The sequence below is a fragment of the Talpa europaea genome (genome assembly GCF_964194135.1).
Source record: "Talpa europaea genome assembly, chromosome: 9".
Classification (NCBI taxonomy): domain Eukaryota; kingdom Metazoa; phylum Chordata; class Mammalia; order Eulipotyphla; family Talpidae; genus Talpa; species Talpa europaea.
The window spans coordinates 19,014,145-19,030,369 of record NC_140076.1 but is presented as its reverse complement, the minus strand read 5'-3'; the positions used below and the strand labels follow the sequence as shown (position 1 = coordinate 19,030,369).

At 47.1% G+C, this 16,225-nt stretch overlaps 1 protein-coding gene across 1 annotated transcript; it reads left to right on the top strand.

Moving 5' to 3' along the window:
* Window positions 1-1,818: 1,818 nt before the first annotated feature.
* Window positions 1,819-14,739, top strand: SYNC (syncoilin, intermediate filament protein; the record flags this gene model as incomplete). Its single annotated transcript, XM_084243572.1, has 5 exons — window positions 1,819-1,871; window positions 6,604-6,910; window positions 7,334-8,206; window positions 13,455-13,579; window positions 14,679-14,739. The coding sequence occupies 5 exons, from the start codon at window positions 1,819-1,821 to the stop codon at window positions 14,737-14,739; spliced, it is 1,419 nt and encodes a 472-aa protein (XP_084099698.1).
* Between the last annotated feature and the right edge of the window lie 1,486 nt (window positions 14,740-16,225).

Sequence of the window (16,225 nt, the reverse complement as noted above, 5' to 3'; positions counted from 1 at the left end):
GCCTAAAGGCCTTAGGGGGAAGTTAAGAGGGGCTAAGGAAGTCAATCTTGGGGACTCCCAGGATCAGCTCCTGGCTTGGGGGATTGGATGCCACCTTCTTAATGCCACCCTTGCTGCCTGTTGCCTAGCACCCACAGCAAACAGTGCTGCTGGCAGGCCCTGGCCCTTCCTCCCTCAGCTCCCCTCTGACTGGCAGCAGCTGTCAAATGACCAGCAGCTGAGGCTTTGCCAACCTCCTCCCCTGGAATATTTCAGGGGTAAGTCAGAAAATAACCAGCAGCCTCCAAAACCCGACTTTTTCTCCCGTATACCTTACAAGGGTGTATTGGGCTGCCCTGGGTGTTAATCTCGCACCCCCTTGTTTAGACAGAGAGATATAAATACACAGCCTCAGGCAGCACACTAAGATACATGGATTAATGAACACAAGGTCAGGCCCTGTCACAGAGGACCCTCCATAGTGAAATGTCTGCTTATGAGCCCCACAACCACACTCACACTTACCAGCAGCCCCCAGTCACTCACAGGCACACAATCTCACACAAGATCACTCATAGGCACACAATCCCACACAAGACCACACACATGTAGGGTCCCAATTGGTGGCCACACAGACACTCTCCAGACCAAATGATCAGCACACACAATCGCTCCCACAATTGTACAATCATACATCCGCATGCCCACACACAGACATGCACCCCACAGCCATCACACAGGCCTGCACGGGCACACAATCCCACATTGTCCCCCTCCACAACCTGCCGAGGGGCACATACATACAGCTGACAGTGGGCACACTGACCACAACACACAACCCACACATATCTAGTAGGGTGAAAGGGTGACCCTGCCCCCACCCCGACTCACCAGGCCTCTGATTAAGCACACACCAAGCCCCTGACTCTGAGATGCACCGCATTCTTCTGGGATGGAGTCAAAGAACTTCCCAGACAGAAAGCTAAGCGGGGAAAGACATCAGAAGGGAAAGTGCCGAGGCCCAGATCTGGGCACGCGCCCCTCGAGCCCCAACTTTCAGCTCTGAAGTCTGGCCCTGGTGGCTAAAGCCGTGGGGGAGGGGCGTGCCTCGGGCGGGATGACAGGTGGCAGTGAGACCCCAGGACACCTCCCGAGTGGAGGCACAGAGCGGAGTTGAACGTGGACCCAGTCTCCGGGGCCTGAGTCCCTCCCACGTCCTCACCTAACCCAGGACCCGCTCCCGGGCTCGCAGCGTCCCCGACGCGCAAGGTGCGGCCTTCATCCCCCTCCCCCACCTTCGCGACAGCTGCGGGCCGCGCTCCCCCCACGGCGCGGGTGGGGATCCCGGGCGCCGAGCGCGGTCAGCACACCCCGACTCTTGCCGGGCGGGCGATGCTGAGTCCCTCTTCCAGTCCCCCCAACAGCCGCCTCTCCCCCCCCACCCCCGCGGAGAGGGCCGTGGGGGAGGACGTGCCCTCCTGCGGCTGCAGAGCCTCCCCCCGCCCCGGCCCCCACTCACACCCCCGCCCCCGGAGCTGGCGCCCTGGGGGGGGGAAGGTGGAAAGAAAGAAGGTTCGGGAAGCTCTCGGCCAGCGGGTTTGGGAGACGCCCGCGAGCACCCCACCCCCGCCGGCAGGTCCCGGGAGGGGCGGCTCTCCCCGCCCCCGGGCCGCGCGGCCGCTCCCTCCTCCCGCGGGCAGGAGCCGGGCCAAGTGGGCGCGCCCGGCCCGGGCCGCGGGATCCGGTGTCGGCTGCAGCTGGCGGTGCGGCGGGCGCGCGGCGGGCCGCCCGCGGGGCTGGCTATTAATAACGCGGCCGCCGAGCCCGGGTCGCGCAGCCATGGCCAGCCCGGAGCCCCGGCGCGGCGGGGACGGCGCCGCCCAGGCCGCGAGGTAGGACGGTCCAGGGCCCGTGTCGCCTCCCCCTTGGGGAGGGGGTGCGGGATGGTTCCCTTCCCCCACCGCGAGCACCTTTCGCCGGGCTGGGGGCAGTGGTCCTGTCTCGGGGTGGGGCACCGGGCGGAGCCACCAGGCGGAGGGAAATCGGGGAGCTGAAGACCCAGGATGCTGCCACCTCCGTTTGTCTGTGACTTTTTATAATATCCCCCCTCAGTCCCCGGCCTGTGGGAGCATTAACCTTTTCAGACTAGCGGGCATCAATAGTCAAATGCCATTTGGCCCATAATGGCCAAAGACGCCCCTAGTTTTCTTTCATTCCTCACCCCAAATGTCAACTGGAGATGGAGGCCTCCAGTTGCTGAATTGTCTGAGGGGAAGACACTTGGTGCAAGCTGGACTTGTGCCAGGTTGGAGTTAAGAGTCTGTTCAGGCAGCCTGTTCTCTCCTGCCTGGGTCTGGGCTGGGTGGGGGAGGGCCACTGTCCATGACCAGCAGGAGGGCCTGGGCTTGGCAGGGCCCTGAGCAGAGGCCCACTTCCATCCCTCCACACTGTCACCTTAACCACTGGTTAAGGGAAGGGACCTGTGGCTGACCGGCTTGGGGTGAGGGGGGAGTATTTCAGTCCCAAGTCACTGTGGCCCTGGGACTTCTCAGTATACCGAGGTGGAGGTGCAAATAACACACCCCACACCCCTTCACTGTCACATGTGGCACCCAGCTGAGCAGAGTCTTACACTCACCTACAGGGCCAGACACACACCAGCTCAGGCCTGCACTGTGTCACAGACACCCGCAGCCACAGTCCTGAGGAGGAGTTGGGAGTGACTGGAGTCCTCTGGGGACAAGGACAGAGTGGCAGAGGCAGGCTGCAGGGGCTCAGGAGCCTGTGGGCAGGAGCCACAATTGAGCTGCCTCTCTTGCCCCTCGGCCTCCCATAATTTACTTTCCCCCCAGCTCCTTCAGGAGAGGCAACTGTGTGAGGGCAGCATCTCGCAGAGACCTGGCACTGCAGCTGGGGTGGCTGAGGCAACACCGTGTGTGGTGACAGAGCCTGAAGTCAGGAGGCCTGAGTTCTACTTCCAGCTTTGCCACTCGACCTTGGGCGTTTCCTCCTTGGATCCCAGTCGGGTTCTGCCTGCCATCCCCAGAGCCCCACCCTGCGATCTGGAGAGAATAACTATACTTGTCCCGAGGAAATCCCCTGTCAGGGCAGACAGACCTCACACTTCTGTCTTGCATAGCACCTCGTGTGAAGGTGAGGTGCACACCAAGAGCTGGGAGAACACAAGACTGCAGGTTTTCTGGAAAATACTTCACCAAGGAGATGAGGTTTGGGAAGGACTTGAAGGATAAATAGAAATTTTTCAGGTAAATAGAAATATATTTTGGATGCCATGTACCAAGCTCTGCTGTACATGCCAAGGTCATTTTCTGCTTGTAGATCTCGTGGGTACCCTAAGAGGAGACCAGCAAATAGGAGCTCCCACTCTGAGGCTACACTGTCCACTAGTCCTGGATGCACCACTTAGGAATTACGGAACCTCTGTTTGTGCGTGGGTTTCCTCGACTATGAAATGAGGATAGTAAGGGAGCACAATATAGATAAGCCTTCATGGAAAATGCTTAGGACAGCTGCCGAAGTATAAAGCTGTACACCTGAAACTTATGCAATATAATAAATCAATGTTACATCAACTAAAAACAATTTTTTTTAAAGGTTTTTTATTTTTTTAACAGAGGCATGTTTTATTTATTTGTTTGTTTGTTTATACAAGCACTGGGTACAGTCAGAAGCGCGGGAGGGTGAGAGAACTCACCAGAGCCAGAGCGGGGAACAGAGCAGGCAGAAGGACCGAAGTACACTGCTGAGGGGAGCAGCGGGCGGCAGGAGAGGTCTGTGCGCCATGTGGGACCCTCCTCCGGAGGCCGGGGAGCAGCCGGGGATCGAACCGGTACTGCAGAGGCTGCGGGCAGCTTCGCAACCCAGAGCTCAACCGCTGCGCCACCGGGGAGGCCCTAAAAACAATTTTAAAACAAAAAATAAAAGGCTTAGACTACTGCCGGGGCAGTTAGGTGACAGCAGAGTGGGGAGCTCGCAGGAGCACGATGTGCGGGTTGTCTGCTGGGAAAGCAGGGGCTCTGCTGAGTATCAAGAGGGACTCTGGCTCACCGAGCAGGTGTGTCCTTCCTGCCGCCAGGAGCTCTGCCTCTGGCAGCACAAGGCTGTTCTCTAGTCAGGGGTACACTGACCTGTATTTTCTCAGCTGGATCTGCTAGACACTGTGGGCTAGGAACAGGAGGTATATAAAGTTACCATATGTTCTGGATTGTCAAGCACCGGGGCCTACTGTGAGATGAGGCTAAAAAGGTATGTTGGGGCCACGTCTTTAAAGGCCTTGAATCTATACGAAGCCGTTGGTTCCCTGTGGGTGAAGTGAAGAAAGATGCCTTACTTGGTGTTGTAACAAGCCAGCAGCTGTAGCTAGAGAATAGACTGGGCTGAGGAGGAAGGAGGAGGAGATGGTGTATTGGAAGGCTGGTACAGAAATGCAGGTAACAGATGCCTTGGACTAGGGCCCTGGCAGTGGGATGGACATGTTTTTCTGAGATACAAAGGTCAGTTTTCGGCTGACTATACAGGGGAAGAGAGGGAAAGTGGTCTAAAAATTCTTTGCGTAGGCAACCTGGTGTATGGTGATGTGTTTCTCTGAGCTGGAGAATACAGATACAAGCTGGGGGAGGATGATTAGGGGGCAGTTGAGTTTGAGGTGCCAAGCAACATCAGGTAACCATATCAGAAAGTAGTTCCTTTCTAGTAAAGTGACATGAACCCACTAGATGATTACTGAGGTTGTCTTCAAACTTTTTTTGGTGTAGATGCTGGGTTACATGAGGCCGCTTTCTAGAGGATCACCATGAGATGAAGAAAGGGAAGCCAGGGTTTCTTGGATATTAGGGAGGAGGACAGAGTACAAAATAATTTAGAATAGAAATAATCTGTGGGGCCTCCCTGGTGGCTCAGGGATTAAAGACAGCACTATCAAGCTATCGCAGCCACTGCAGCACAAGTTCGATCCCAGCCCACCAGGGAGCAACCCACATGATGCAGCAGACCTCTCCTGTCTCGCCTGCTGCTCCCCTCAGCAGTTTATTTCAGTCAGTCTGCCTGTTCTGCTCCCCACTCTCTCTGGTGAATCCTCTCACCCCTGTACCTCTGGCTTACACCCCAGTTCTTGTACACATAAATAAATAAATCTTTAAAAATAATAATCTTTGTTGGGAATTTGGAGTTAAGATATAGAGCTTAAGACCTGGACACAAGTAGGCTTGAGCAAATTACTTAGTCTCAGCTTCCTGACCTGTAAAATGGGGAAAATACATATAACTACCTCATAGAATTATGAGGATAAAATGAGTTGATAAGTGTAAGTATTTAGAATAGGGGCCGGTATATACAAAACCTTGGTAAATGTAATTTATCATTTTTTTTTAAAAAGATTTATTTACTTATTTATACAAGCACTGGGTACAGTCAGAAGTGCGGGAGGGTGAGAGGATTCACCAGAGCCAGAGCAGGGAACAGAACAGGCAGAAGGACGAAATACACTGCTGAGGGGAGCAGTGGGCGCAACAGGAGAGGTCTGCGCACCATGTGGGACCCTCGCTGGTGGCCTGGGATCAAACCAGCGCTGCAGAGGCTGCGGGCAGCTTCACAGCCCAGTGCTCAACCACTGTGCCACCAGGGGAGACCCGTAATTTATCATGATTTACACAGTATTTTATGTTGCCAAGGAATTGCCCAGAGATCCAAGGTAGGTAAGACACATTTGAAACAGGAAAGATGAGGGCCTCCCTGGTGGCACAGGGGTTAAAGACAGAGCTATCAAGCTATCCCTATCCTCTGCAGCACAAGCTCGATCCCCCACATGGTACAGCAGACCTCTCCTGCCTCCTCCACTGCTCCCCTCAGCAGTACATTTCAGTAGATCCATCTGTTCTGCTCCCCACTCTGTCTCTGGTGAATCCTCTCACCCTCTGTACCTCTGGCCTATATACCAGTTCTTGTATGCATAAATACATAAATCTTAGGGCCTCTCTGGTGGCGCAAGAGGTTAAGACGCAACCTATGAAGCTGTCCACAGCTGCTGTAGCACAAGTTTGATCCCCAGCCAGGGAGCAATCCACATGGCACAACAGACCTCTCCTGTCTTGCCCGCTGCTCCCCTCAGCAGTGTATTTCAGTCAATCTGCCTGTTCTGTTTCCCACTCTGTCTCTGGTGAATCCTTTCACCGCCCACACCTCTGGCCTGCACCCCAGTTCTTATATGCATAAATAAATCTTTAAAAAAAAATCTTAAAAAAAATAAAGAACTTACATAAAAAATAAGTTAGATTCTAGAAAGAACCAAATCTAGGTAAAAATTGCAGCAAAGGCTTACCTCAATAGTAGAATTTTCTCATGGCCATGGGAACAAATAGTGGTGGCTCGGGTGTGCATTTCCTGTCCTTAGGGTAAGCAGAGACAAGACATTGGCATTGTGGGCATATCATCAGGGGAGCTAAGCAATGGGCTCTACGGGGACAGATCAATTGAGAGGAGGGAGCAGACCCATGCCCTCTGAGAAGTGAGAACCTGATGTAATCTAGGCTTGTGGTCTAATGGCTCCTATCACCCACCATTGTGGGATTGTGGCTGCCCTCTTACTTTAAATCATTTCTTTTGCAGGGAAACACGAGCAGAGGCCGATTCTCTCCTTCAGCAGAACCCTGAGTCCATGAATGAGGCAGGGACCGTCAACCCTGAAGTTACTCTATCTTTTGAAGGAAACTTGAACTTGGAGGACATTCTCTACCTGGGGGACACAGATGACCTAGATGAGACATGGTATGTGGAAGAGACTGAGAAGCCTGGGGATACACTGTTTATTGAGGAGACCAGGCAGCCAGAGGAGGCTCTGTACGTGGAAGAACCCGTGAAGCCAGAGGAGACACCATGTGTGGAGGAGACTGTGAAGCCAGAGGAGATCGAGTTTGTGGAGAAGACACAGCATCGGGAGGAGACCGTGAAGCCAGAGGAGACACTGTGTGTGGAGGAGACACAGGGTGTGGAGGAGGCTGGGAAGCTGAAGGAGACACTGTGTGTGGAAGAGACACAGCATGGGGAGAAGACTGTGAAGTCCGAGGAGATGGAGTCTGTAGAGGAGACTGTGAGGCCAGAGGAAACGGAGAATGCAGAGGAGACCGTGAAGCAGGAGACACAGGGTGGGGAGACCGTGAAGCCAGAGGAGACACAGCATGGGGTGAAGACTGTGAAGCCAGAGGAGACACAGCATGGGAAGGAGACCATGAAGCCAGGGGAGATAGAGAACGCAGAGGAGACAGTGAAGCCAGAGGAGACACTGTGTGTGGAGGAGACACAGCATGGGGAGGAGACTGTGAAGCCAGAGAAGCAGTGTGTGGAAGAACCTGTGAAGCCAGAAGAGACCACAAGCCCAGAGAAGATTGTTTATGGGGGAGAGACGGCCACGAGCATGGAGGAAACTACCCCTGAGGAGAACCTCAGAACGGGGCCTAGCCCCAGCACTGAGGAGAGCCTGAGCATAGAGGACCTAGAGTTGCTCGAGGGTCGTTTTCAGGAGTGTATCCAAGCTGTGTCCCAGCTGGAAGAGGAGCGGGATCACCTCGTCCACGAGCTGGTGTTGCTCCGGGAACCAGCCCTACAGGAGGTGCAGCAAGTCCATCAGGACATCCTGACTGCCTACAAACTGCAGGCCCAAGCAGAGCTAGAGAGGGATGGATTAAGGGAGGAGATCCGGTTGGTCAAGCAGAAGCTGTTCAAAGTGACAAAGGAATGTGTGGCTTATCAATACCAGCTGGAGTGCCGCCAGCAGGATGTGGCCCAGTTTGCCGATTTCCGGGAAGTGCTGACTACTCGAGCGGCCCAGTTGTCAGAGGAACTGGCCCAGCTCAAGGACACCTACCTGAAACAGAAAGAGCAGTTACAGCAACAACTAGAGACACCTCCCAGTCAGAGCAATGGGCACTTGCTCCAGGAGAGCCGACGGCTCTCTGCCCAGTTTGAGAACCTCATGGCAGAGAACCGTCAGGGCCTGGAGGAAGAGTATGAACCTCAGCTGGTACGGCTCCTAGAGAGGAAAGAAGCTGCAGCCAAAGCGCTACAGAAAACCCAGGCTGAGATCCAGGAGATGAAGGAAGCTCTAAGACCACTGCAGGCAGAGGCCCAGCAGCTCCACTTGCAAAACAGAAACCTGGAGGACCAGATCACGCTTGTGAGGCAAAAACGTGATGAGGAGGTGCAGCAGTACAGGGTAGGCCCGCTGGGCAGGAGTGGAAGTGTGGTGTTTGAGCCTGGGGAAGGAAATGGTGACTGGTGTCAAGTGGTTTTTGGGTTGAGGATATGATCATATCCTCAAGAGTAAGTTATTCTGGGGCCATTCACTCACTATTCACTTCATTCATTTAGGCCCGTGCTAGGGGTCGAGTCATCTGTACTCTGTACACACAGCGTGCTTGTACCAATTATCTCATTTGCTCCTCTCATTAGTTCTTTAAGTATTATTTTTTTAATAGATGAGGCAACTGAAGCTGAGTTAGAGTAATTTGACCCCTGGTCTGACCAGACCCAAACATTTTGGTGCTCTTTCCCAATTCTCAGTGACTTACACTTGGATTTATATAGAGCAGATTCATTCTCTCCCCTCCCCCAAGTCCACCCTCAAATCCCACTCATCTAATCTGTCTTGAAGTTTTCACCTTAATCTATAAATCTCTTCCTCATTTTGCTTTTTGGTGCATTTGTCACCATTTCACTTATATTCATGCTATTTTTGAGTAAGGACGAGCCAGTTCTCATCTCTTTTCAGAACAGAGTGGAGTATAAATATTAAGTGAATAAACAATTATGCCTCTCCCCCCCAGACTCAACTTCTGAAGTTTAGGGAGTGTTTTCCTTATCTCTGCCTCTCAGGCTGCGTGCACATCAGCTAAGTGCTCAGGCAGTGAGGCCAAAATGTGGTGCCTTTCAGAGCAGTATTCTTCCCTTTTGAAACACTCATTATTCCTTTGGTCGTAACACTAAATGATTTTAAACTCTATATACATGTACTCTCCCCCACCCCATACCCTTTTTGTTGGTTCACAAGCTATTGGAAGGGCACTTACTGGTTTGATTTTTTTAAATAAATATTCTTAAATATTACATTTATAATTACAATTATGAATGTTAAAATCCAGGGGAGAAATAACATGTAACTTGAGAGGTACACGTTAAGAGTCACATGGAATAAATCAAAGCTTCATGGAAGAAGAGATCTTATTTGAGCTGGTATAGGCAGTATCTAGACCAGTTTTAATCAACAGAAATAGAATATAAGCTATGTAATTTTAAAAAATGTCTAATAACCACATTAAGTAAGAGAAATAGGTGGAGGTAGTTTTATTTAACTCAACATACTCATAATTAGTAACTTGGCTACAGGTGAAAGGTGCAAAGCTGAGAGTTGAACTATAAAGGTAGGTCAGAGTAGATCATATCAGACTTTGAAATCCAAAGTTAGGGAGTTTGTACTTCAGTCAGTCAGTTGCATCAATAGAGGTACTTAAATCCAGGAAGTAACATGATTGTCTCTAACTTCAGAAAAAGTACTAGTGGCAGTGTATATACAACGAGCTAGAGACCCAGAGACATTGCTGGGGAGACATTAGGAAGCTACTGTAGCTAAGAGGAAACAATGACAATGGAATAAAAGGGAGAGAATGCTAGAACAAATGCAGAATAAATCTATTATTAAATGAATGGGTCAGACAGGTAAGAAATCAGAGGATGTTGAGATTCAGGCAAGGCTGGTGGTGCCATAAATAGGGAATTCTTTGAATTATAGTTTTCTGAGATAGAATTTTCCTTGGTGATTTTCATCACTATACTGGATTTATTTCAGATTTGATCATCTTTCCATGAAAAACACTTTTGATGAGTGTCTCCTATTGCTATACCATAAAGTTGGAATCAAGGTCTAAGGAGGTAACTTGATTACTTTTCAAGGGTATACTTCACTCTTGTTGTACACTTTTCTTTTTATCATCATCATCTTTGTTGTTCAGTCAAAAACTTTTTTTTTTAAGATTTTTATTTATTTATACAAGAACCAGGGTACAGGCCAGATGCCCGGGAGGACTCACCAGAGATAGAGCGGGGAGCAGAAAGGCAGACTGATGAAACTCAACAAATATTTTCTAAGTTTCAACTTTCTAAGTACCACACAGTGAATTATGTGCTGGCATGAGAGGAGAAATGGAGGATGGAGAGGTTCCTGCCCTCAAGCACATTACAGTCCAGGAAGGATACCAGATAAATTGAACATAAGGTGTTTCAGCAGAGCCTTCAAGAAGAAATTCATTAGACAGGCTAAGGGAAAATAATTCCAGGCAGAGGGAAGTTATAGAAAAGTATAAGAACTCTTATGGGAAGTGAGCTCTTGGCTAGGTAAGAAATATAAGTAGAGGTGAGACTAAAGAGGTTAATTGGGACCAGATTGTAAAGGGCATTATGTATTTTTTAGGCCAGTAGTTTTAAAAAAATGGTTTTCTTCAAAGCCACAGACCCTTTTTTCCAAACAGAATTTTAAATGAAATGCCAGCATCTAAAACAGCATTCGAATTTGGTCTCTTCCCTGGGGTTTCACGGAAAAGTTTAAAGACTAGTAAGGAATGTATGGATGTGAAAGCAATAAAGCAGTTGAGTATGAGTTCTGGGGGCCTCTCTGGTGGCGCAAGAGATTAAGTCTCAGCACTATGAAGCTATAGGCAGCCACTGCAGCCCAGGGAGCTGACCCACATGGCACAGCAGATCTCTTCTGTCTCACCCACTGCTCCCCTCAGCAGTGCATTCAGTACATCTGCCTGGCCTGTTCTGCTCCCCACTCTGTCTGGTGAATCCTCTCACCACCCCACACTCTGGCCTACACTCCAGCTCTTATATGCAAAAATAAACAAATCTTTAAAAAAAAAAAAAAAAGGTATGAGCTCTAAGCCACTGTCAAGCCCTGGCTTTACCACTTCCTAACTTGGAAACTGTGGACAAATGACTTAACCTTTGGCTCAGTTCCCTCACATGTAAAATGGGATTAGTAACCATAAGGCTATTGCAAGGAATGAACTAGTTACTATTTGTGGAGCAGTGCCTGGCATATAGGCATATACTCTGAAGTGGCAGTGTTGATTGAAATAGCCTGGAAAGACTAAAGACTGAGAAAAAGAGACATGGGTGGTAAAATTGGTAGAAATTGGTGACTGGTTGCAGAGGTGGGGTGAGCAATTTGCTGAGAATGTCAGTTTTTAGCTTGACATTGGTAGACTAATGCTGAAATATGGATATGCTTGCTATCTTTTCTTTTCCCATGTAGAACTGGGTGTAGGCCAGAGGTCCAGGGGCGTGAGAGGATTCACCTGGGACAGTATGGGGAACAGAACCAGATCTACTGAAATACACTGCTGCAGGGAGCAGTGGGTGAGACAGGAGAGGTCTGCTGTGCATATGGGTTAGCTCCCTGGCCACAGTGGTGATAGCGCTGACTCAACACCTAGATGACCAGGGAGACCCTTGCTCTTGGTGCTTCACATTAGCAGGCATGATTTGTAGGATGCTGGGCATGCTAAGAACCAGGAACCTCCTGATTGGAGGTAAAAAATTAAGAAGATATATAATAGAATGTAGATCTAGGCGACGTAAGTGGCAGGAGCAAAGGCAGAGGTATGGGTCAAACTAGAGCCTAGAGCAGCACTGTCTGGAAGTTACCATGCAAGCCAGATACAAAAGGTGAAATTAATATTTCACCCAGCATGTGTAAGTATATCATTCCGACATCTGAGGTATTTGACTTTTTTTCCCGATGCGGTCTTAGCAATTGGCTGTTTCTTACACTTACATCTGTTAGTACTAGTCATATTCCAATACTCAGTAGCCAAATATGGCTAGTGGCTTCCATACTGGACAGTGCAGACTAGTGGAAAACATTCATGATTTCCACTAGTAATGGAGGTCTAGATAAAGGTTATGGCAGGGATTGGGGTGGCGGGTGTGAAACTAGAGGGGTGCTGAAATGTCAGACTAAAGAAAATGGAAAGCCTTTGAAAGATTAAAAGCAGTTTATAGAAAGTTAATCTAGTGGCACTACACAGGATGAAGACTGAATGCCAGTGACTTAACAATTTTTCTCTTCCTTCTGATACTTCCTGACAGTCTATCACTGATGGGGCAGACTGCCTTCCCAAGCATGTACTTTTGTGCTTCACCAATTTAACAGGCTTGCTAAGTGAGGCTTGGGGAACTGGGACACAGATGTATGATGAGGTTTCCCTTCAGATGACACTCTTAGGTAAAGCTCACCTACCTCTGTGTGTGCTGCTAGAGCTAGGCACTAAAAAAAGGCCCTTTGACACTTTATTCAAGTTGAGATTCGGCAAGAGAATCAAACACTGTAGACTGATGTGCCACAGGTATATCGAGGATGACTCAGAGAACAAATTATTTAGAGCCTTCTAATAATAGCATGTACCCAAACTGGATTCCTATCTAGTTATTCTTCAAAATCCAAGGTGAAGTCATTGCCCCTTTAAAATAGGCCTTCCAACTTCAACCCTCCCTTTCCCAATTCCGACTTCCAAAGGATCCATGCCAGCCAGAGACTGATTGCTGGCATCTTCCTTACCTCACTCTTCAGGCAGAGACAATTTACATATGACGTTATGGTAAATACTAAGTGGAGATTATCTGACTTCAAGAAGATTAAAATACAAAACTGTATTTATATTGTTTTCCTCAATCTTCTATGAACTTCTATAAACTGAACTCTCCTAGAATTCTATTATTATTTAATATTGCTTCCTCAGGGCCTCCCCGGTGGCGCAGCGGTTGAGCGCTGGGTTGTGAAGCTGCCCGCGGCCTCTGCGGCGCTGGTTCGATCCCCGGCTGCTCCCCGGCCACCGGAGGAGGGTCCCACATGGCGCGCAGACCTCTCCTGCCGCCCGCTGCTCCCCTCAGCAGTGTACTTTGGTCCTTCTGCCTGCTCTGCTCCCCGCTCTGGTGAATTCTCTCACCCTCCCGCGCTTCTGACTGTACCCAGTGCATGTATAAACAAAACAAACAAATTAATTAAAAACATGCCTCTATAAAAAAAATAAATAAAAGAAAAAAAATATTGCTTCCTCAAAGACTTGGTTTCTTAGGACATTATAAAAACTATCGTAACAGAAACAAACCTGCACAAAGAGCAAGAATTTTAACTAGATGAATAGCATCCCCTAACACTTTTTAAAACTCTGAAACTAAAGGTCCCTAAGTCCCTGCCCACCTTTTCCAGCATTCTATTAAGCTGTGATTAACAGATAAGCCTCCTTTCAAAAGCAATGTCATTTGGTCAAAACAACCTCTTAGAATCTGCTTCTTAATCTCAATACTGCTATCAAGGTTTAAAATGTACAAGAAAAGTACTTTATAGATAATAGACAAGTCAAGCTTTCACTGTCTCATTAGAAATGTTCTTGGCCCCTCTCATATAGGAACAGCTGGAAGAAATGGAAGAACGACAGAGGCAATTAAAAAGTGGGGTGCAACTCCAGGAACAGAAGAACAAAGAGATGGAGCAGCTAAGGATCAGCCTTGCTGAAGAGCTTGCAACTTATAAGTCAGTTCTGGTTGCTACCCAAATCTCACCTAACACCGGCTGAGGGGGTGGTAGGGAGGGTAGATAGTGCTCATTTAACAGTGACAAAGATGTCTTGGCAAACAATTATGTTCACCCATGGACAGATGGAAAATGGCTCTCTTTTCTTAAAGGGCTAAGCTACCCAAGAGCCCGGAACAGGCTAAAGATCCCACTCCTCAGGCAGGTGGAATTGAGACACCATCTCAAGGTGATCTTTGTGGGTAACAAGAGTGTTGTTTGCATTGTTATTGATTTCCTAACAATACTAATGCCTTAAAAAAATATTCAGTGTGTAACAAATAACAAGTCTAATGGCAAAGAAGTCATTTACGGAATAACACATCTCCAAGCATTCGGGATTCATTTAGAATGCTTCAATTTCTGGGACTCAAAATATGTCCTAGTTATCACCAGGAATTCTGTAAACAGGATGAAACATCTAAGCCCTGTGCATTCCTTACTTTCCTCACCCTTCCCCACCCCATTTGTTATTCATAGTTTTCTTGGAATAGCAGACAAGGCAGTTATGCTACCTCAGACTGGCAAAGGAAGCGAAGGCTAAATTAACCTATAACCATAATTTAAAAAATACTGGAGGGTGGTGTTTATAGGCCAAGGAATGGGGTATAACTTATGTGAATTAAGAAACACACTTGGCCCATTAACTTTATATACCAATATGTTCTCATATTCTTTAAGTCCTATATTCTCTTAGATAAGGAAAACTAGGAATACAAAGGTCTGTGTCAAGTTATATACTAGACAAGTTATATACTAGACAATAATAAATTTTTATTAATTTCCTAGTCAGTCTTACATCTTGGATATAAATTCACAAATAACTGTTAATTGAAACATTTCTTCACTTGCTAGGACTTTCTATCACTGTTTATGCAGGCTTAACTTATTTTATACTTACTATTTGGGAAAGTCATTCCTCATTATATGCAAATCAGACTCTATTTCTTCCCCAACATAGAATGCACTAACAAACTTGAAATTGAGTGTTAAACTTTATGCTTTGTTATTTCAAGTAACAGAAAGTATGAACTTATTCTTTTTTCTCTCAACCTTACAGGGGCTGTTTAGAAATGTATGGCCGAATATGTAACCCAGAAACAACAAAAAAACCTTCTTAACAAAGGATCACTAAATACCACATACTTTTTTTTTCAAATAGAGAAGGGAGTGCCAGGGAATTGGCAAGCAGTTCCTCGGGAAAGTTACAAGTATTGGCTGACCTGTTTTAAAAAGATTCTAGGCCTGGCTGGAGGCAGAACAGCACCAGTCTGCTCTTAGTTGGATACTATTTCATAGACTGCAGTACTGATCTCAATGCAGAGAAATGGAAAAATGAGTGTCCTGTGCAGCAGCAGCAGCAACAATCCTCACGTGCACACCGAGTAAAGGATCCTTGCAGTGTTGTGAAGATGTATCTTGACTGGTATTGACACAAACCAAAAACGTTTTTTGGAGTACAGGAGGGATCAAAAAAAGGCAACCAATTTTTATCACATAGGTTTACAATTTGAATCTTTTCATAAAATGAGTGTTAAGACTTTGAATGAATCTTTTTACAGCATTTACTTTTAAGTCTAAATTGACTTATAGTTTACTTATAACTCATGATAACTTTCATAATTCTCTAAAAGAGTTACTGACTTGGAAAAAAGGAACCAACCCAGATTCGAACCTAAAAGCTAACTAAGGATATTCAGATTTCCCCAAAGATCTTACATCATGAAAATGACTTTGGGTCTGCAGGATCCACTCAGTTAAATCAAATGTGAAGGAACCAGGCATTTTACCTGGTTATGGCACTTGTATAAAGCCTATTATTTCTAACTTCTACGTACAGCCCCCAGTAAAAAATATACTGGGGAGACTCAACCTTTGTGAGAAAAGGTTCAAACACCTTTTGAAAAATGAAATTTTTGCCTTAAATTCTCTCTGCCACACTGCCTTTGATGTTCTCGAAAGTCCACTTAGTCCTCTAGAGAGATCAACTTCAAAGAGATGGTTATCAAAGACTAATCCATGTACCTCTGATTCACTGTTCTTATGTTTTTCACTTCCTGGGAAGGAGTAAAAACTCTTTTCTATTGCTCTGAGTCTATTACATTTAATTCTGCTCTTGAATGTCAAAGACCATAGAAAACAATTGTGACCTGAACAACTCTTCTAGAAGCCAGTGACTGGTGTTTGATGGATATTATATATTAAATAAAGCCCATCAGCATGGGGTTATGTAGAAAAGCAATTTATTCCATTGTAAGCACTTACACAAGTTAGTCATGGAGAGTAACAGGCCTGTTGGCAAAACAGGTCACCCAAATAGAGATGGTATCAAACTAGTGGTAAAGGACTAACTTCTATTAAAAAAAAAAAAAAAAAGAAAAAAAAAAAAAGCAACTCTTATCCAGGATTAATTTAATTTTAAAAACAAATACAAGCTATCAATTCACTCTTCTCAACTTAACTGGACAGTCTACCTGTGGTATAACTGTCAGGTAAAAACATACATCTTTACAACTTGGTGGTCCCAAGTTTTGTTTGTTTGTTTTTTTTTTTTTTAAAAAAAAAAAAAACCATTTCACAGAAAGGAAAGAAATATGCAAACAGCTC